Genomic DNA, 21,553 nt, shown 5'->3' with positions numbered 1-21,553 from the left:
TATGGGCATTTGTTGTTTGTTGCAGCTAATGTCCCTAAACATCTAATAATTGAGAAATGTTTTAACCGTCAGAACTCTTTAACTTTAAGTTTTATTGATGATGAAAGGTATTTAGCAAAGCATTAGATCATGTCCTTGTATGGTATCTCAAATGGTGGCCGGCGTTTACCCCCCCCCCGGAAAATATTCCCCCGCGGAAAATAAGGCTTTCCAAATTTGAGAATTTTATTTGAGTTTTTTTTTCCATAGGGGGAAGGAATTTTTTTACTTGTGTTTTATGTGCCACTCACTCAAGTTTATGCTGTGTAAAATTCGAGAACACACCGGTTTTTTCGTCAGTTTCTTCGTTACTTTAGAAATAATTTGGGCTATAGTTTTCCACATTAGGTGGGGAGGGGGGGGGGTAAAGTATAGCGGGTGTGCATGCAAAATGTGTTTGGTACAATTATTCTGCATAAAGCCAAATATACGGCCATGAACACAGTAAAATAACATAAATGAAAGGCAAAAATAACATAAACTTTGATCAGCGATCATCATAAAACACTTAAATGAAACGCTACATTGACCTAATAATAGTACTCAATATTTGGAAAAACGGTTTTTGAAAAAAAAAAAAACACTTAAAACTGTGAAAAAACACTTAAATGAAACATTTCATTTACTTTTTTTTTTTTTTTTTTTTTAGTTAAAAAAATTTGCAGATACCTCGCTATTCTTCTGTATTTTTTAGTGGCCATATACCTAGAAAGAATTGTTTTCTAACTTCAAACTGTCCAAATACTTACCCCCCCCTCTCCTTAGGTGCAAATATATACCCCAAATTATATATTTCCCATATATTCTGTCACTTGTCTTTGTCTTGTCTCGCGCTAAGCTAAAAAAAAAAAAAAACAACGAAGAAACCGGTCAGTTCTCGAGTTTTACACAGCGTAAAATTGAGTGAGTGGCGCATAATACACAAGTACCAAAATTCCTTCTCTTTACAGAAATTAGAAAAATAATACTCAAATAAAATTCTCAAATTTGGAAAGGCTTATTTTCCACGGAGGTGGGGTATTCTCCGGGAGAGGGGTGTTATTTTTCGTGGCGTTATCCGGGGGGGGGTGTATTTTCTACGGGGAGCTGTTTTCCGGTGGGGTATTTTCGGGGGGGGGGGTATTTTCTGCGGTGGGTATTTTCCAGAGGGGTAATCACCGGGGGGGAGGTAAACGCCTAGAACCATCCCAAATAAGTGCATAAAAGTTATTAATGCTATATACGAAAAGAGAATAATATTGCTGCAGTGAAGGTAAGAAGTAAGGTTAATTGTCGATTTGATGTGGAACCGGTCGATTTGATGTGGAATCGGATAAGGATTGTGTCTTATCTTATCCCTGTCAATATGGATTTTTTTGACGGATGTCCTAAAAAACACAGCAAAAGCTATTGAAAAACATGGAATTAATTAGGAAGGTTAAACTCTCCTAAACCCGGGTTATGCAGGTAACTTGATTCTTGTAGATGAAAATGTTAGCAAAATGGCTGAATACTCTTTTTTTGAGGGTTTAGGATGCAAGAATAGGTTCAAAATTGATATTAGAAGATTAAGTTGGTTAGACGGGGAATAAATGATAGTTAAGAGTTGAAGTTAATCGGCCATTTCGTAATCTTTTTTAACTGGGTGGCATTATTAGTAAAAATGATAAATGATGACGTAAAAAGTAGAATGGCCAAGGCACAGGGCATTGTTTCACAGTTAAAAAAAAATTGGAGAAATAAAAAGATAAGGCTTCAAGCTAACATTAGAATATTGGAAGCCATGATAATGACGGTGTGCAAGTGTTGCTTTGAAACGTGAGTGTTTCATAAGGTTTAGGAAGATGTGCTAAATGTTTTCTGGCCAATTTTGTTAAAGGGTACCTTTAAGCACTTGCCAGACTGACCGTAAATCAAACAAAGTCTAGATGGAAAATCAGGTTGGGCCCTAGTTTATTGACCTATAAATGGGCTACAAAGAGAAAGAGTGAAAAATATTCAAAAGGGGAAGAAAAGATTTGGAAATGTCTACTTTTTTTTTAATTTACCTCAAATACCCTCTTTTTCCCCTTAGTTTTTTACTTAACTATTGGGGATAAATTTGGGGTTAGAAATAGGTTCAAATGAAGACTTTCATTTGGGCTTTACTCCTTGATACGCCATTGAACTGGAAGCTACTGCTACTACTAACTACTACTAACAACTCACCGCAGCACCTAGCCGCCTGAGGCCAGCACAGCTACGCACGCTCCTCCTCCATCCCAATCTATTCAAAGCCTCCCTTTTTACGGCCGCCCATGAAGTTCCCATTTCCTTTAAATCTCTCTTTATGACGTCCTCCCACCCCAGATGAGGACGACCTGCTTTCCGTTTAGCCCTAGACGGTTGGCCAAAAAGAACGATCTTCGGCAATCTGTCATCCTTCATCCGCACAACGTGCCCTAGCCACCTCACACCACATTTTTGAACCACACCTCACACCACGTATTGAACCACATTTTTCGTATAGCCTATTGTTTGAAATACGGTCACTCAGCCAGGTACCCAGAACAATCCTTAGGCAATTTCTCTTGATAACACCTAGCAAATCTTCATCCGTTTTTCGGAGCGCCCATGCTTCAGAGCGATATTTGACCACTGTCATCACTGTAGCTTCTAATATTCTAATCTTGGAATAAGAACTGGAAGCAAATGTAAAAATTTGTAATCTTAACGCCAAGATTTTCTTTCTAGATTAGCTAAGACAACACTTCAGTTTTTTCTCCTCTGGTTTAGGCGTTCTAATTAAAAAGTTTTTATTGTATTGGGTTTGTAAAACTTTATGTTTAGGATTTTCTGGGTTATTCTTAGTTTACTCTTCCAGGTGTAATGTATTGATATGGCCTTAGGCTACATATAAAACTTTGCTGGTTTTGTTGGTAAGTTTTATTTTAAACTTGTGTATATAGCTTGGGTATATCCAGGTATTCACGAGGAGGAAGATCCCCTCTCGTCTTCAGTCGAATCCCTTATCCTCAGATGCTAATCTATAGTATAATATCAATTTTTTCTCCTCAAATACAACTTCTACCCAAAAAGGAATATTCCTTAAAAGTAGTAACATACGGCTCGACACAATGGCTCCTAAATTGAGATTCTAATGCTCTACCAATGAAGCGTGGAAATTTTGAAATGTTTGCTTTCAAAAGGTTTAGGTAGATATTCTAGAGGTTTTTCTATACAATTTTTCTAAGGATACCTTTAAGAACTAACCGTATATCAAACAAAAATGGTACAAAATAGGATTCGATTTCAGTTTTCAACGCTGTAATAAAAGAAAGATTAAGATGGCTAGACATTGGTAACGTTTTACGGATGGTATATTATTAAAAATTGTGTTTTTTGGCTATTTATCTTTGGTTTGTGAACAAATAAAATTGCCTCGTTCCCGAATGTGGTAGGGGGAGGTCATGGGAAAAGAATTAAAAGAAATTGATACTTAATTGGAGGGAGTACAGCGTGAACTTTTAAACGGACGGGGGGTGAGGATGGCGCAACTGTGTTGGTCTTAGGGGTCCTGTTGCGGCGATGTATTGTTTGCAGTTGTAGTAGTACTCGTTATTTGTGTTCAAGCAATGATACAATCTTTAAATATTAACTTGTCTGCAACCAATCGTAATTGGGAGCTTGAGGAACTACGCAAGTCTTAGCTTAGTTTTGAAATTCTGTACTAGTCTTTCCCCTCGAGTCTTTTTTGTACACTCAATATTTAAATACACTGATTAATTTAATAATTAACCCCCCCCCCCCTATATTTTGAAAATTACCGTTTTTGGTAATATTATTGTAAAAATTGAAAAAAAAATCTATCCTCCCTCCCCCTAGATTTTGAAGAATACATCTTTTTCTTCATTAAAAACTGAGAATTTATTTAATGACATGATAATTTTTAGTGCTAATTAAAATTACCATTCCAGTGCATTGAAATTGCCTCTCAGGTACTTAGTTATTGTTGCTTTGCCTATGAAAAGAGAACCTGACAAAACGCGGACAAAAAAAAATATTTAAAAACTTGTTTATAAAATCGTTTTTTCTGTCCATTAAATGTCAATATACGCTAGATTTAAACCCATAATCCTTTTGTGTCTAGTTTTTTTTAGTATTATATAAAATCGTATTCTTTCCTTCCCAGGTGAAACAAGTAGTTCCTAAAGCAAGTAATACTTTGCTGAAGAAATTTTGGACTGAAGATTTAGCTGTTGTCCGGGAGCAAAATTCTCGTGGCGAACGGTAAGCTTATTCTTATATAGTGGGGCCTTGAACTTCTCCTCTTAACGGCTCATTCCCTTAGAATAAACATAAAATAATACCAAGTGACAATTATGCACTGTTGTCCGGATATTTAATGACGTTTCTCTCCCTCCCAAGGAAGGGAAATTATCGCTGGGAAAGGAATGCAAGTTCTTATGTGTTTCTGAAATTTTTCACAGAAGGTGAGAAGTTGGTAGGAATGGAAAAAAGACTATTAGATAAGATGTTATATTGTGAAAATACCTACCTGAGTGTATATGGAGCATACCATAAATACTGGTATACTTGAGGTAGGGGGGGGGAGTCCGTCATAAATTACCTCAAGTTTGTTTCAAAAAGACTCACCGATCCGAGAGAAGAAGAGGCAAATTCTACAAAAAAGGGAGGACAGTATGGGGGAAATCGTGAAAACACGATTTTTCTTTGGATCTTTGCCAGAAGGACTTATGTTGAATTGTCAAACACCTTTCTTTTTAAGGTGGAGTTTTATGATGGAGGTCGAATGGAAAGATTATTTAGTGAAAAATAGATAGTTGTTTTTGGACTGTATTTATATTATGTTAAGAAAAAACTTGTATCATTTACTGAATAGCCACTTATTCTCTTTAATCTTTGATTTAGGATGTTCAGAAAATTTTGTTTTAAAGATGGCCTTTTGATCTAAGTCCTGATTGAAGATTTTTTATGCATGACTGAAAACATTGAAGGATTAATAGTGTTTAAAAAATTTTCATTATTTAAAAAATTAAAAAAATTTAGAAACTTCGAAGAAAAGCAAAGGATTGATTTCATTTCTTTTTTATTTATTTCCTTTTATTTATTTCATTTTCCAAGATGTTTATTTCATTTAATTTCATTAATTTATTTCATTTTCACAGACGTTAAAAAATTTCCGACAAAATTTAAATCTTTATTCAAATAAATTCTCAGACTAGTAATGACATCTTCAAAACAAGCCTATTAGAATATTGCGATTCAATATTTTAAAGTTGCATATTTTAAAATATTTTTGAATATAAATAAATATAGATAAATAAATGCAGCATAAAAACACTAAAATAATTATTAAATAATTATAAATTCATCTTTCACTTGGTTCACAATTTCAGGTTTGATGATATTGAACACGATCCATATAAAACTATTGGCCTGGCTCAGCTATTTGAAGAAATAAACGATGATCCATTTTGCAAAACTATCTATGCAGCTGCATATCGTAATCCCCATGGGAAGGTAAGACCCTTTTTCTTTGCCTCAAGCATCTAAAAAAGTGAACGTAGAATATTTTAATCTACTTTTTTTAGGCTAAAAAAATTAACATTTTCATGAAAATACTGTTTTAAGAAATATTAACCGTATTTTTGTATCATGATTTAGTTATGATGCTGTAAGAAGAAAACTCCTACTGCCCAGTACTTACCAAACTTACCAGTACTTACCAAATAGCTTAACTTAGAACGCAAAAATCCAGTGAAAAAAACTGACCATATGATCTAGTTATACCTGATATCTATTTAAACTAACCATAAAACTTAGATGGGAAATTCAATAAAAAGAAAGTTACTGTATAACCTAGTTATAACTGATTAGCCAAAAAATATACGGGAGCCACTCTCCCCCCCCCCCCACCCCATTTTCTAGGCCCATTTGGACAAATTTGGACCTTTTGGAACTATCAAAATTTCTTCATTCGTTTGAACAAACCACATAATATTTCACTAATTACCATGCCACGTAGTCTCCTTACGGATAGCAGACACAAATCTCGTCTTCTCTAAATAGATGATCAGAAACTCTGCCGAGACATGGGCAAAATGTAGACTGTTTTTATAACTTTTCCAGTTTGCGAGGATCTTTTTTTGGGGAGGAGGGGTACAGAAGGGTTCATTTTGGGGGAGGAGGGGACAAAAAAAGACTTTAAAAAACGCATCAAAAATTTGTTTATATTCATTTTTGTTACGTTTTTACGAGTCGGACAAACATTTCGGGAGGGGGGGTGGTCAAACCCCAAGACCCTTAAAAGTTTATCTTTTTCAGTACCCTTTTGTGTAATTATTCTCTGTGGTAGCACAGAGAATAATTACAGTTGACTGACTCTGCTTGGCAATACTAAGCCGAGGGGTGGATTCCAGTTGCTGCAAGGTTGGGGGACATGCTTGCTACCTTTCCCTGCAAAAAAAGACCCATCAACTGAAACGTCGGTTCGAAGCAATTTTCTATTCAGTTCAAATGTGAACTGTATACTTTGAGTTTGCTGTAGGTTGTCAGCAGGAGTTTTGCTTTAGGGGTGGGGCAAAGATTCATTTACAGTTGTATGTAAATTTAGGAAAAAAATATACTACTAAATATATGACTACACATTAAAAAAATATTAGTACATAATAGTTTTGTAACTGGTAAAGTTGGTCATGGTAAATTTGGGTATTGTAACGTAATTTTACGGACCCCCGTAAATTTGGTATTTTACCTGTTTTACGTAATTTACTTATTTTAAGCTAAATTTCGTATTTTACCGGTATTTTACGATTTTATGGTTATCTTACATATTTTACTAATATATTTTGCGACGCTTTGCAATTTTCAGAGCACAAAAGCGTGAAGAGGCGCTGGAGGATTTTTTTTCCTTTTTTTAATGGATTAAAAATTTCAGCATAAACTAAAGATTTAGATTTGCGTGGTAATGATATATCAGAAAAGCAAAGGTACTTGGAAGAAACATCACAACAGTAACAGTAAATACAGTAACAGTAAGTAACAGTAAAAACAGTAACAATAGTAACTATTTTGAATAGTTCTCTTAGTTCTCTTTGCAACTATTTTAGAAGTGTCGCATTTATATCTTAAATTTGCACCATATTGCACCATATTGTTTCTACACCATATTGTAGAAACAGTTGGACTCTAAATATGAAAACAAAACAAAAAAAAATAGGGCCTAACAAAATTACTTTCTAATACTTGGCGGCGAGGAACTTTTTTGCTGCTATTTACAAAGTTTTTTCCAGTCCTTGTAGAAATATATTTCAAGTATAAATTCAAAAAATTGAAACGTTTAGTTGGTATAATATTTATTTAGTTAGTACTTTACTAGTCTACTTACTAATTTACGACTTTATACTATTTTAGTAAAACAGTTACTAATTTACTATTTTACTAGTTTTACTAATTTACTTATTTATTTACTAATAAATATTTACTTAGATTTACTTGGCAATGATCTATCATAGACGCAAAGGTCCTCGGAAGAAACAACAATAATAATAACATCACAACAGAAATAATAGTAACAACTTGGTCTCATTTAGACTAAAAACTGCAGCATCAGCTAGAAACAAAATATATATAAAAAAGAGATGCAAGACTTCTAGATTTCAAAAAACGGCTAAAAAAGAAAAGATTAATGGGAAATTTAACGCTGAAAAGGAAGGATAGAGATAGTCCTGTTGTTGTTGAATAAATTTGTCCTTTTTTCGGCCTAGTCCGCAGCAAAATCCCCCATGGCCTTATATTTGATTAAGTTATTCGGTTTTCTTTTTCGTTATTAAAATTATGAATTCTGGACTGAAAATGAAACTATTTTGCTTAGTGATTTTTAAGTTTGTTGCGTCTGAATCCTAATATATCTTTCACGAAATTCATGCAATGAATTTGAGTTCCCAAATAATTCGCACACAAAGACAACCTATTTTTATCGGTGTAAAGAGGTTCATTTTATGGTTTGTGAAGAAATTTTAACTCGCTTTTTGTCTTACCATGAAATCTTTATTTGACTCAGGCAGGTAAGCCTGGAGTGTTGGGAACTGCCCACTCCGGAATGTAATATTTTGCAATTTTCTTATAACTTTCTTTAGTTTTTGGCATTCACCTGTTTTTTGCGTGTTTCATTAAGTTTGACTCCCAATCCCCCCTTAAATAAATTCATGCATAAATTCATGTCATTCATTTGGCTGCTTCTCTGTCTAGTTTCGGGAGGGCTAATCCATTATTTTTCGTTTTCATGTTCTCCATTGTCACTGGATTGTCACTGCTGTTAGTGCACTGCATTATCTCACCTATTGCATTATATACTGCATTCTGAATATAGCATTAAGTAATCAAAGCATGTTTTTCACTTGAGGAACACTGTTGCACGTTTTGATAATTTCACAAAGATGTATAGTTTAATAATGTTTAGTTACTAAATATCTACTATAAGTTAGATTTCATTAGATTTTAATAAATTAATAAATCGTATGTTGTAAATTGGTAAATGGTAGATTAAAAATAGTAAATTTAGTTGAATGTACTATACAATATAACTTAGGTAGGAATGTCACTTGTGATGTTAGTTTGTGAGGTAGTTGTGACTTGTGAAGATGTTTAAATTGATTTAAATCAGAATATCAGTGTTTTCATTCATGTTCTAACTTGTGAGTAAAATTGTGGAATAGGCTGAAATAAGAAATCCTAAGGTTTTTGGGAAATGTTTTCCTTTATACTACCTTTTTCCCCAAATGGTATCAACACTAATGTGATTTTTTTTTTTTTTTTTTTTTTTTTTTTTTTTTTTTTTGCCATCAATGGGGCTCTAATTTTCAGCCAATTAAACAACAGTCTTATGCCACGATTTATATACAAACGGAGAGTAAATTTTAAATTTAAGTGTAAACGAGATTGTCCTATAAAACCGGTATATATAATCGATCCAAGCGTAGTTATATAATTAAGAACTTCTGGGGTCAGCTTTGCTTACCAATTGAGTAATTCTGATGACTCGTGCAAATTTGGATTCTTTTTTGTTTTTGTTTTTTCAACTCCAAATTTACATCATAATGACATCAAAGACATTAAGAGTTAAGATTTTCTGGCTGGTGAACAAATTGTATAGATAATCTCTGACAAACGACGGTACACTTTGTGGAATAGCCAAGTGACATTGCTCTCTGGATTCCAGTGTTTCTGGATTCTGGTGTTTCTAATTGAGAGCAGAAGTGTCTAAACTCCTAAGAAGGCTCAAAAAGAAAAAGACTCCTTTAAATGCTTATCTGAGAATATGATAGTATATTTTTTCCGGTGCATAAACAGTGGCTATTGATTTATGCAACGATTTTTCTAGCCGGACAAGCGAATTCTTCAATTTTAACCTTAAATTGAAGTCAACCAAATATTCACATAAAGTGTAATATTTTTTTCATCGCGTCACCTAAAATCTTTTTGCCGTTGCAAAATTCAACCCTGGTTAAAACCTAACTCATCACGATGGTTATAAGTTGGTAAACCAAAGCCAATTTAATATCCAACACATTTTCACCTATAGCCTACATTAAAAGGAGCTTTGATCTATTTTAAATATGAATATTCTGGCTAGGAAAGCCAATTTTTTACTTTTAATCTTAAGTAGAAAGTGGACTGAATATTTGTCTTTATGTATATTCTCATATGTTGGGTAACTTGAAATCCGGCTTTCGTATCAAAATTTCGATCCTGGAAGTTCGAAATTCGAATTGTTACGTTGGTTAGATTTAAAGTACCAAGGACGTCAAAATAAAGACACCCCCCCTGGAACCCTTAGATAACCTTATGCCCCTAGCCCTATACCCCTGTATACATAATCCTATATTATTCTTAGATCTCCCTCCCCCCTCTTAGACTTTATTCCTTAAACCCAAGACTTTTTTGGTTAAAATTATGAAAATTTTTGGGCAGCACCACATTCTCGTCAGTGTTCTCACATTAAATATTGACAGTGGATAAGCAAAATTCATAAGTTCAATTTAACAATAATTTTTTTTTTGTAAAAATTCAAATATTAACATTCTTTTGGTTCCCAAAGATAACTACACATTAAAAAGGAAACCACACTTTCTTGACCTATTCGGCGGAATGTGTTTATTATGCAATTTGGCGCCCGCTATCACATAAAAGTTTATAACGGCTCGTGGAAGTGTTTTTCATTAGAAAAAAAATCTCGACTTTCCTAATTTCTTAAGATGTATGTGGATGTGTAAGTTCCCACATAACCAATTCACCTATATTTCATTTGCACTACCCTTGGTACTTTAAGTCCAACTCGCATGCCTGCTTAGCTAGACTTCAGTGTCAGGGAATAATCATTATCTGCCAAATCATAATTTGTTTTTTCCCTTCTAAGTGTCAGTTATTTGTCTAAAGCAATGATGGCTAGAAATGGGTTTCTTACTTATAAAACGTGTGTACGGGGTTTTAGATGCACCAACACCAATAGAATATCAAAGAACACCGTTAATACAAAACTACTGATGCAGAAATAGGAGCATTAATTTGTTTTCAATGAGAATTATCTGGCCTGAGAAGCGAATTTTTAGTTTGTATCTGAAATAGAAGCAGACCGAATATTCTCCTGTATGGAGAATGTTCTTTTGTCGGGTGACGTGAAATCGGTTGCCGTGAGCCGTAAGGTGTCAGGTGAGGTAAAAAACGTCTTGCCCTGGTGCAAAAAAAAGTAAAGACGTGAGATCTGTCAGCCATAATAAAATTCTAATCCTATTAGAACCTAGCTTATCACGTTGGTTAGATTTAGGACAAGGCGAGGTTGCACTCTGCATCTTGGTGAAAGGGTCTCACTGGTTAACCCAAATTTTTCAGCTTTCGCCAACTATGGAGATCAATCGATATTCAACAAGTCCGATCTTCTTCCGAAGACCAGTATCGCGCCAATCCTATGATATGTTCCAAGATATGTTGCACCATCACAGAAGGGAGGATCTGGTTAACGATAATGAAGTGATGCTTAGACGACCTCTTGCAACCCCACCAATCGGTGTTTCTAGGTATAGTTTTTATAAAGGCGATCATTAATATCTTCTTCTTCTCTTTTGAACTATTTTCGTGTTTCGACACTGTCTTGATCATCTCTTCCTTGTCTGTCTTTTTTTTTTACTTCTTTATCTAGTTTCTTGGATCCATCATTATCTTCAGTCTCTGTTAGCTTATCAAGTAGTTCTAAAAAGACACATGAGAAATAGTTGTTGAAGTAAATCTTCTGTAGAAATTATCCCAAGTTAAATATATAGAAATTTTCATAAAATGTCTCCATTCGGTTGGCTCCATTCAGTGGCTCCATTCATAAGATGGCTCCATTCAAGACACATGAGAAATAGATGTTGAAGTAAATCTGTAAAATTTATCCCAAGTTAAATATATAGAATTTTCCATAAAATGGCTCCATTCAACTCCATTCATAAAATGGCTCCATTCAAGACACATGAGAAATATTTGTTGAAGTAAATCTTTAAATTTACCCCAAGTTAAATATAAAGAAATTTCCATAAAATGGCTCCATTCAGCTCCATTCATAAAACGGCTCTATTCAAGACACATGAGAAATAGTTTTTGAATTAAATCTTCTGTAAAAATTATCCCGAGTTAAATATATAGAAATTTTCATAAAATGGTTCCATTCAGTCGCCTTCATTCAGCTCCATTCATAAAATGGCTCCATTCAAGACACATGAGAAATAGTTGTTGAAGTAAATCTTCTGTAAAGAATTATCCCAAGATAAATATATAGAAATTTTCATCAAGTGGCTCCATTCAGTTTATGGATGCAGCATGCTATTAAACTAAATAGAGGAAAAAAAACTACTAAAAACTGGCTAATAAATAACAGGAATATTAAGAATGGATACTAAGAATAAGAATAGATAATACTATTAGCAGTAGTTTTGTTGTGTCTACTTCGCTGCCGCTACAACAAAATTGTATTGATAAGCCAAAAGAGGCCAAAACTTTAGCTCTAACCCATATAAGGCTTCTGCCTTGGCAACTTTACAAAAACAACCTCAAATATTGTCTTATGTTTATAATTTTTTCCCAGCCTCACTTGGGGTATCTGTTATTTTCCTGACTCCCTAGCGGGAGTTACTCTAGGGAAACGGTTTTTGTCCATCTAGAGGGTATGCTCAGCTCACCTAAGCCGCTCTTTCATGGTACAAAACAGAGCGGAATCGAACCTGCTTCATTTTGTAAGAGTTGTATTTGAGGCCCTCTCATGGTGAGATTTTACTTATGTCAAAATTTAGCTAGCAAAAATTTGGGCTAATCAGATTTGCCTTAGGATTCTTCTGATTGACTGAAAAGTTCTTTGAAAATCCTGATTGGCTCAAAATCTGCGCTAATTAATCCTCGGCATTAATAAAATCTCAATGTGGATGAGTCTTTGACAACTCATTACCAGATTTCAGTTCTAATGCTGTCCTTAAATAGTGTCTCTGTAAATAGTTTTGGATCTTCCTCTTTAGTTTTTCAGTTTCAATTTTTGTTTTCTCTGTCTTTTCAGTTTTCCTCTTCTTCCTTCAGTGCCTGTAGTTTAAGCTTGATTTCTGCCGCAATAACATAAAATCGTTTATAATAATTTCACTAATAATCGTGTTTCCGCGAGCTAACAGAAAAATTGTTGCAAACAATTGTCGGTAAAACTTTCTAACAATTTGAAGCGTTCTGCACAAAATTGTTGACGGATACTGACTGAAAAAAATCGAAGAACAAAAACACAACTTACAAGAATTAAGAAATAAATGTGAACGATTTATGTTTCACAGTTTCGCATATTACATTTTAATACTTTATATTATTTTATAAATTTTGGTTTTTATTTGCAGCTCTAATTTTAAATTTATATGCCCAATTAGTACATTTCGTGAATTGTTTATGCTAATGTAAATTATTACTCACAATTGAGGTGTGGAAAGCAGGCCTCCGACGGATCATGTTTAACTTAGGCATTGGTTTTCCATTATTAAAGGATGTTTTCATCCTTGTGGTTCATCATTTTCACCATGTACTTTTCATCATTTTTCATTATGTGATTTTCAAACACCAATGCTTAAGGTTTTTTATGTAGTTTGACAAATCAATTGCTTCTAACACGATTTTTTTTTATTTCTGCATTCTTTTACGTAAAACATTTTTATAATTATGCAATAACGAATAATGATTGCTATCGGAAGGCTTTCAAGGCATTTATAAAAATGTTAACTCTTTGCTAAAAATAAGATCAAGTAAAAACAGAATTACAAGAGCAAAAAAGAGAGATTACATTTAAATCTTGAAAATTCAGATTTACTACTCAAAAACTGGAAATTTGTGCCTGATTTGCATGAACCTGATTGTTCTGTTTCTTTACCCTGGTTTTATGTATTGCATGAATGCATGACAAGTTACTCTTTAACTTACACCTTGTGCTTCGATCATCTGTGCTCGCAAACTCGGAAACAAACCGACATTGCCTTCCTCAACCTATTCTTATGCGTTGTATTTATGACTGCCTATACGTTATACCGAGTGAATTATCATTTTTTTTTGTGTTTGTTAGTATTTATGAATTATTATGGATTATTATTATGAATTTACAAATTAATATTTTGTGTGTCTCCCTGTATTGTTAATTTCCCTTTTAAATATATTTCACTTAAATCCATATTTGTGGAATTTAGGAGGGGATTGGTTTATCCCTCTCTGAACCTAAAAATTGCAATTTTTAAAATCAAAATTACATATTTATAAACCTGTATATTTCTTATATATTATAAATAAATCCTATATAATATTAGGATTGTATAAGAAATAAGTGGATTTTTTGTTATTCTTTATAAACACTGTGGCCAATGTTATAAACACTGAGTGGTTTTTGGCGCTAAATTCAAATTATGACGCTCGTGAATACAATAAAACTACCAATTTTGCCTTTTTTTTCTTCAAAAAATTAATACCATGTTTGGAAACCATGCAAGATAATGCCTGAAACCAATTATTAATACTGGTTTATGCATAAAATTGATTATAACAATGGAAGTGTGGTCAGTTATTTCTTTTTTTTATCGTTTTTTGCAACTAGCCGGTATAATTTTTACTAGCCTGTCTTACAAACTGACTATTAGAATTTTCACGGACTCTTTGTGCTGTTAGTAATTAAACACAACCTTTGAAAGATAATGCTAGGCTATGTATATTATGTAGAACTTGTGCTCTTCACCAAAACCGTTCATCATAAGTAGGAAAATTAAACTTTTAATTGATCAATTAAATTTTTAACTTTTCTTAAACTTTTTATTTTATTTTTTTTTACTTTTTTCAAAGTAACTTTTATATTTAACTTTTAATTAAACAACTAATTAAACTAATTTAATTAAACTTCATGAGAAAAATTCCATCGAAAAGTCGATTTTCTGTTATTTGTTAAAGCTTTATTTCAAAATTCACACAGACGCTAATTTCTGGAAAAAAAATTGATGCTAAATTATGTATTTTCGAGTCCATCACCAAAAACCCTGCTAACTTTGTTTTCAAATTTTTGTTTTTCCTCACTTTCATCAATTATATTTCCCATAGTTTCTGCCAAATATTACGAGAATCTGATAAGACTGGAAACTCAAATTGGATGTCAAGAGAAAAATCATCAAGGCCATTTAGTATTTCTGAGTAAGGCTGTAATTTCTACATGTGCTTTTTCAATCTAATTCTGCACCGCATACCTGTTTGTGACATGTTACAAATTTTGTTTTTGACATCCTAACTTTGACTCGTCAACGCTGCACCAAAGAGAAAGAGAGATTTCTGCCCCATATTTTCGTGCCAAAATTTCCTTTATTTCATAAATAAATTAAATTGTAATATATTGTATTTTATGTATATATATATATATATATATATATATATATATATATATATATATATATATATATATATATATATGTATATATATATATATGTATATATATATGTATATATATATATATGTATATACATATATATATATATATATATATATATATATATATATATATATATATATATATATATATATATATATATATATATATATATATATATATATATATATATATATATATATATATATATATATATATATATATATATATATATATATATATATATAATATAAATAATAACTTCATAAATATTTCAATGTGCACTTGTACACTTGTACATTCAAAGTGCACAACAAACTTTCACATATACATCCACACATTGGGCATGAATAGACCCTCATTTTTCCTAACCTAACCTATATACTTTTGTCTTGTTCTAAGAGGGAAATAATCGGTCCTTATTTCAATAATCCACCTTTAAACCAGTATTAACAATGAAGACGAAATGAAAATAAAAAAAAAACGGGTATACAAAGGACAAATAAAAAGAAATCTTTTTTCAACAATCATAATAAAAGTCGAATATTTTGGCAAAACGTCCGGAACCTTTTACCGGATAGCTGAAATATCTAGACTTCTATTACTAATAGCAAAGATTTTCTTTTTCTTTATAGGCCTATATATTTCCAAAGTCTTACTCAAAGTGTATATCAGATTTCTATATTTTCATTTCGTTTTAATTGTAAATGGGAAGGCGGTATAGTATAAGAAATTATTTAAACCAATCTTATATTAAAAAAAATTAAGCAAAAAAGAAAAATAAGGTTAGAAAAATAGAATTAAAAACTATTTAAGAAAATCTATTAAGAATATATTTTACCAAACTCTTCCTCTTGTTTCGATTATTATGGGGATGTTTTTAAATTACGTCGTCACCAGGTCCAGTATTACCAAGCGGAGATCAATCCCACCTAGCCACGACAAATTCTACTCAAGTCTTTTGAGAGAGAATAGATTCTCTATCAAAGTATGTTAATACAATATAAATGGCTATATTGGAAATTAGCAGCAAATATTTGAATCCTCTTTTGCTATTTATATTCTTGGTATATGAAAGAAACAGCTTATGAACATCAAGACGTTTGTTAATTAAGACATTTGTAAGGTCTAATTCATAAATCCGTTACTTCTGCCTATCAAACGTAATAGTAACTTAAGTAGAACTATAAAATAGTACGAAATAAATAAAGGTGTTTAAAATAAGGTTTTGTTTTCAAAAGGTTTGAAATAAAATAACTAAGGTCTAATGCAAAAATTACCTATGCAACATATAACGATGGGAACAGTAAATTCCATGATATTAATGTAGTCTGGCAAAATGCCAGACACCAGTCATTCAATATCTGTGACTATATTACAGTACTAGCTGCAACACCTGCTGGACGACAGTATAAAAAAAAAAACCGCAGTGTACACTCTCGTGAGGATCGGTTAGAAATTGTTCGCCCACACTGCAGCACAAAAATTGAAGTCGCCCACCACCTCATAACACTGTCCCTGAAAGTTTCAATTCAATCCACTAAGTGCGAGACAAAACAGTTTAGGCTCACCAAAACCATAACTTTGAAAATACTCATGAACAAAGAGGAAAAACTCCCCATCCTTCCCGTTTAATCGGATTATCTATCAGACCCCGTAAAATATTTATTTTTGAATAAATAGTGGCATTTAGTCAGAAAAGAATACCTTCACAATCTTTACTTTTTACCAATTGAAAAAATGGTTAACATTGAACTTGAACCCATGGCCCCGAGATTCGGAATCGGGTTTTCTAGCCCAGCTTCTGGTTTTCCACCTTTTACATGAAAATGAAGGAGTTTTCTTCAGAGTTATAGACACTTACCAATTATATAGGGAAATATTATACCATATAACTCTTTGCCTATACCATGACCAGTACCCTTGGCTGAATACCCCATTGACTTAAAGATTTGAAAATAAAAAATACTATCTCTGGAGAAACTCTTTAGCCGTCAGGTACTTTCTAATTTTTAGCTGCTTTACGACATTCGTTCAGCTTTCTATATGGCTCCGCCTTTCTTCACCCAAATAGTCATAATATACCTCTTGACAGTTCCCAATTTGCATTTGAAATGGGCAGCAAATTTAAAGATGAACCCAAAAATGACGAACTTATTTTCTAAGGATGGTGGAAAAAAAGGATGCATTTTTATGTCGCAATTGCCCAGAGAACCAAAAAGAGGGGAGGGGGCAAGATGTGTAACTCTATTGAAGAGGAAGTTTAACACGTTTGTAGAAAGATATATTCTCACAAAATTGTGTTATTGTATTATTTCTGTGCCATACTTTCCTGTACAATATATTTAGCAGTATATTTTGTACGTTATACATATTCATTTTATAAATAAGGAGGGGATTAAGATAAACCTGCTAAAACATACCACTCGTTCATTATCTAGTGCTAAACATATACAATATGTTTAGCAATATATTTTGTACGTTATATACATTCATTTTATAAATAAGGAGGGGAAGGGGATCAAGGTAAACCTGCAAAAACATACCACTCGTCGTTTGCTGTCTTTAGCTTTTACTTCCCTAAGATTTCATGAAACCGTCCATTTTCTTTCATGATTGTTCTGGTAAAATGGTGGACATATCTTGGAGGGGGAGGGGGTCAAGATTTATTATTTTTTCAAAGAAAATATTTATAGAAATAGATGCTCCAGCAAAAGCTGTATTATGGACTTGCCATAATATATTGCGTTCTATGTATATAAATACATTATATTCTGTACAGTATACATACTGCTTGTGTAAATAAATGGAAAAACCAAAGTACTCCCACGTAAGCAGACTTCTTATTCAGGTCTTATTTTATCTTGTCTTCCCAGGAAATTGCTAAAGCGAAAAAACATAGTCGAGGACGCACAGAAGAGATCTTCTTTGGATCAACGGAAGACCAAGCGAAGATTCGAGGTTACCAGTATCCAACCGGACGCCGAACATCTCAACCCGTGAAGCTCCTCCAACTTCCAGTAATACTTGAGGCGGGACCTCTCTCCTTATAGCTTTAGCACTATATTTCTGATACTCGTTATTTATACCATTCCTTTGCCTTGGGTTTTGCCATGAGTTTTTAAGTACCAAGGACAGTGAAAGTGAAACTTACACAACCATAGTTATTTTAGAAATTGGACAGAAATCTGGAATTCAATTTTCAGTCGAGAGATATCCATATGGAGATCCAGTCTTTGGTAATAGACGGTGTCAAACTTAAAAAACAGCTGAAGAAGGTGTAGCTTAGGGGCTGTTCTGGCTTCTCTCGCGACCGGGGCAAAATATTGATTAGCGCCACCCTCCTTACCCTGTTTCACAAAAGTATTCAAGCCAAACTAAAAAAGAAATCATTTATCAACAAAATTTCTATTTATTTAAATCTAACATTTCTTACTACTTACTTTTATTGTAAGGAGAAGATACGGAAAAAGTTAGATTTTCGGGTTCAATTTGCTTAAACTTACTGTAAACTGCACCCTCTGCTTTATCTTAATAAAAATAAATTTCAAAAATTACAAAATGATTCTATTTACGGAGTAACCATTAGATTATTTGTTTGAAATTTAGCCTCCCTAAAATTTCTGCGCCAAGGACAAGTGCCTCCTGTCTCCCCTCTAAAACTGCCTGCAATATAGCTTTCCTTTGAAGTCGTAACTATCTTTGTCAAACAACAGATTATTTTTGTTTTACTGACGAAAAGCGTTGTCAAATATAACTAATTACTAATTATAACTAATTGTTTCTAATAACAATAATTATAACTAAAATATAACTAATTATCAAATAACAACTAATTAGTTTTGTTTATTAATTTTCACAGTTTTATGTGACATAACTAACAAAAATGTTGCACTGTCCTAAAACCTTAGTAACTTTGAAACTATCAGAGGAAAAATCTTAGAAAACCACAGTTTTCTGGTATCGCAGGGGACAGGTAACCTAAGATGTATTGCGCAAGACAAACAAATATTGTTATTGTGTCCTTGGTACATCAGCTTTGAATGTACGTAAATTCACAAGTATATCGTTTTCTACAAATGAGAATAATTCTTTGAAAAGGACAAAATAATTATTTTACATTTCGGCATGTGATATTTTTAATGTTTTTTTCTAGAAAATAATTCATTTCGTGTCTTCTTTCTTTTTTGGCTAGACAATCTATGTGACTTGATAATTTAGTATTATTATGTGCCTTGATTTTAATTATGTAGTGTACATTTTTAATAATCAGTACTTTTATTTATAATCCTTGTCTGTTGTTGTTATCTAGGGATCAAGGTTAGTTACGCCCCTATAATAGATATATGGTAATTTTTTATCCTTTTTTTGGTCTTGCCTCATTTTTAACTTGATTTCAACCCCAGAGCATAACTACTACTGCTACTAACAACTCACCACAGCAACAAGCCGCCTGAGGACAAAAAAACCACGTACGCTCATCCTTCAACCCAATCTATTCAAAGTCTCCCTCTTTATACCCTCCCAGGAAGTTTCTGTTTCCCTTTAATCTTTCTTTATAACATCCTCCCACCCCAACCGCGGACAACCTACTTTCCGTTTAGCCCTTGACGGTGTGCTGAAAAAGACAATCCTTGGCAATCTGTAGTCCTTCATCTGCAGAACGTGCCCCAGCCATCTCGACCTTTCTCTCATTATAGCCCTTTAAAGCGGGATTCAACCGCATTTTTCGTACAGCCTACTGTTTGAAATACGGTCAGTCAGCTGAATGCCCAGAACAATTTGTAAATTGCCCAGAGCATAAGCTTGTTTATAAAGGAGAATTTAGATATTTCAAGATAGGTTTCCTTCCTTAAACTGAGTTTTCGTAATACTTCCTTTAAAATAAAAGTTTGCTTTAATCTATATGACTACACTTGACTTAATTACTATAAACTAAAGGATATTTTACAGGGCATTAGCAAATATCGTTTTAATGATATAAGCCTTTTTGTATCACTAGATCTCTTTGCACCATCTATAACACAGCTGACATATTTTGATGTAATGAACTAGTTAGAGTAGTTTGGGCTGTAATAAATTAGTTTAAACGTTTAAAGTTAAATATAGTTAAGTCAGCATCACATTAGTATTGTATATTCAGTAAAAAATATAGCAAAGCTAATTTTGGCACTGTTCCAAAATTTATATTATTTGCTTTTGTTATCCATTTTCACAAACTATAGCCCTAGCAGGTAAGAGATATAATCTTTTTTGAAAGGAATAAGAGATTCAATTGGGATAAGTCCTTTTTTAGACAGTGGAAAACAAGTACAGACAGTGAAAAACAAAAAACAGACAGATCAAATACAGACAGTGAAAATCAAATACAGAATTTTGAAGACACAGTCAGTCTTCATCATCAGCAGAAATGCTAAAGTATTATAATTAACATGAACTATATTTAGACAAAAAAAAATATAATAGCTTCCGGATTACTGAATATTACCGGTCCACTGGCTTATAAAGTTCATAAACTGAGTTCATTCAAACTCTTTAGTTCCTTAATCGTGCTTAAATTTATGTTTGATTCTTAATAGGATTGGCAAAATCTTCTTTTTTTAATTGTAAATAAAATGTTGCTAAATTTATAATTCTTAGTTAATTTGGCACAATCTTCTTATAAATGTAAACGGCATTGGAAACTAGTTGCGTAGTACTGTTTCTTATTATGAGCCTCATTTGATTTACTTCATTACTTAACTAATAAGCATATTTTGTCGATGTTTTCTTTTGCAATTTTTAGTTATTTTTTAACTTTTTTTTTATTTTTATTTTTAAGAAAAATTAAGTAAATATAACCTGCAAAGAAATGCTTTTCGTCAACTGAAAGCTGAAATTTTTAATTAACACAAGCGTAAGCTTTTCCAGAAGTCAGAATAAATGGAGAACAAGTATTTCCTTGCATATACATACCCTCAGAACTTCAATTTTATTTCCTGCTGCCTACGAGTTTATTGTTTGAATGGCCCTTAGCTTTCGGTAATCTTGCGTAAAGTTATTCTTCTAAATAAACATTATATGAAAAAAATATAAATGTTTTTACTCTTATAACTTTAATAAATCAAATAATATTAACATTTTGATTACTAAATATCAGTATATGTATAATAAACTGACAATGCACATTCATTTGTATTTTTTCAGTAAAGTGCAAAATTTTGCTCTGACCTTGGGAAGACGCAGGGGGTTTGCGCACAACTTATATTAATTTTAGCTCGTTTTGAGTTTGACTCGATTATTTATTGTAATTTAGGTTCGTTTTGGGTTTTATATATTTATTGGTGCTCATTTGTGGTAGTTTCACGCTTGGTAGATTGTTTGATTATATTTTTGCTCTTTTTTTGTTTAATGGAGTTCTTTACTTTTCTTTGAAAAACTTATTTTGTTGAAAAAGTTTTTTTAATTAATTTTTGTTCGTTTTATATTGACATAGTCTCTTCAGGGAAATATAAAATAATACTTAAAATCTTATCGTTTTTTAATAGTTTATAGTTTGGCCTGCTATCTGTATAGTGGAGAAAAATTTTCAGCAATTT

At 32.6% G+C, this 21,553-nt stretch overlaps 1 protein-coding gene across 2 annotated transcripts in view; it reads left to right on the top strand.

The window, feature by feature from the left end:
- The window catches only part of LOC148951920 (uncharacterized), a 120,174-nt gene extending 100,897 nt beyond the window's left edge, over positions 1 to 19,277 (top strand). The window contains exons 9-13 of one of the 2 annotated variants that reach the window (XM_089089396.1): positions 4,190 to 4,287; positions 5,418 to 5,541; positions 10,912 to 11,096; positions 14,656 to 14,745; positions 17,852 to 19,277. In XM_089089396.1, the coding sequence (XP_088945522.1) occupies positions 4,190 to 4,287; positions 5,418 to 5,541; positions 10,912 to 11,096; positions 14,656 to 14,745; positions 17,852 to 17,978 (624 nt within the window). In that variant the 3' untranslated portion in view covers positions 17,979 to 19,277. The remainder of the gene's footprint in view (positions 1 to 4,189; positions 4,288 to 5,417; positions 5,542 to 10,911; positions 11,097 to 14,655; positions 14,746 to 17,851) is intronic. The other variant, XM_089089395.1, reaches the window with a different exon arrangement.
- The last annotated feature ends 2,276 nt before the right edge of the window (positions 19,278 to 21,553 follow it).

Source organism: Artemia sp. Qi Xiang Cuo, chromosome 5, assembly GCF_049724085.1.
Source record: "Artemia sp. Qi Xiang Cuo chromosome 5, ASM4972408v1, whole genome shotgun sequence".
In the NCBI taxonomy this organism is placed as follows: domain Eukaryota; kingdom Metazoa; phylum Arthropoda; class Branchiopoda; order Anostraca; family Artemiidae; genus Artemia; species Artemia sp. Qi Xiang Cuo.
The sequence above is the reverse complement of the archived record's forward strand: the minus strand, read 5'-3'. Positions and strand labels throughout refer to the sequence as shown.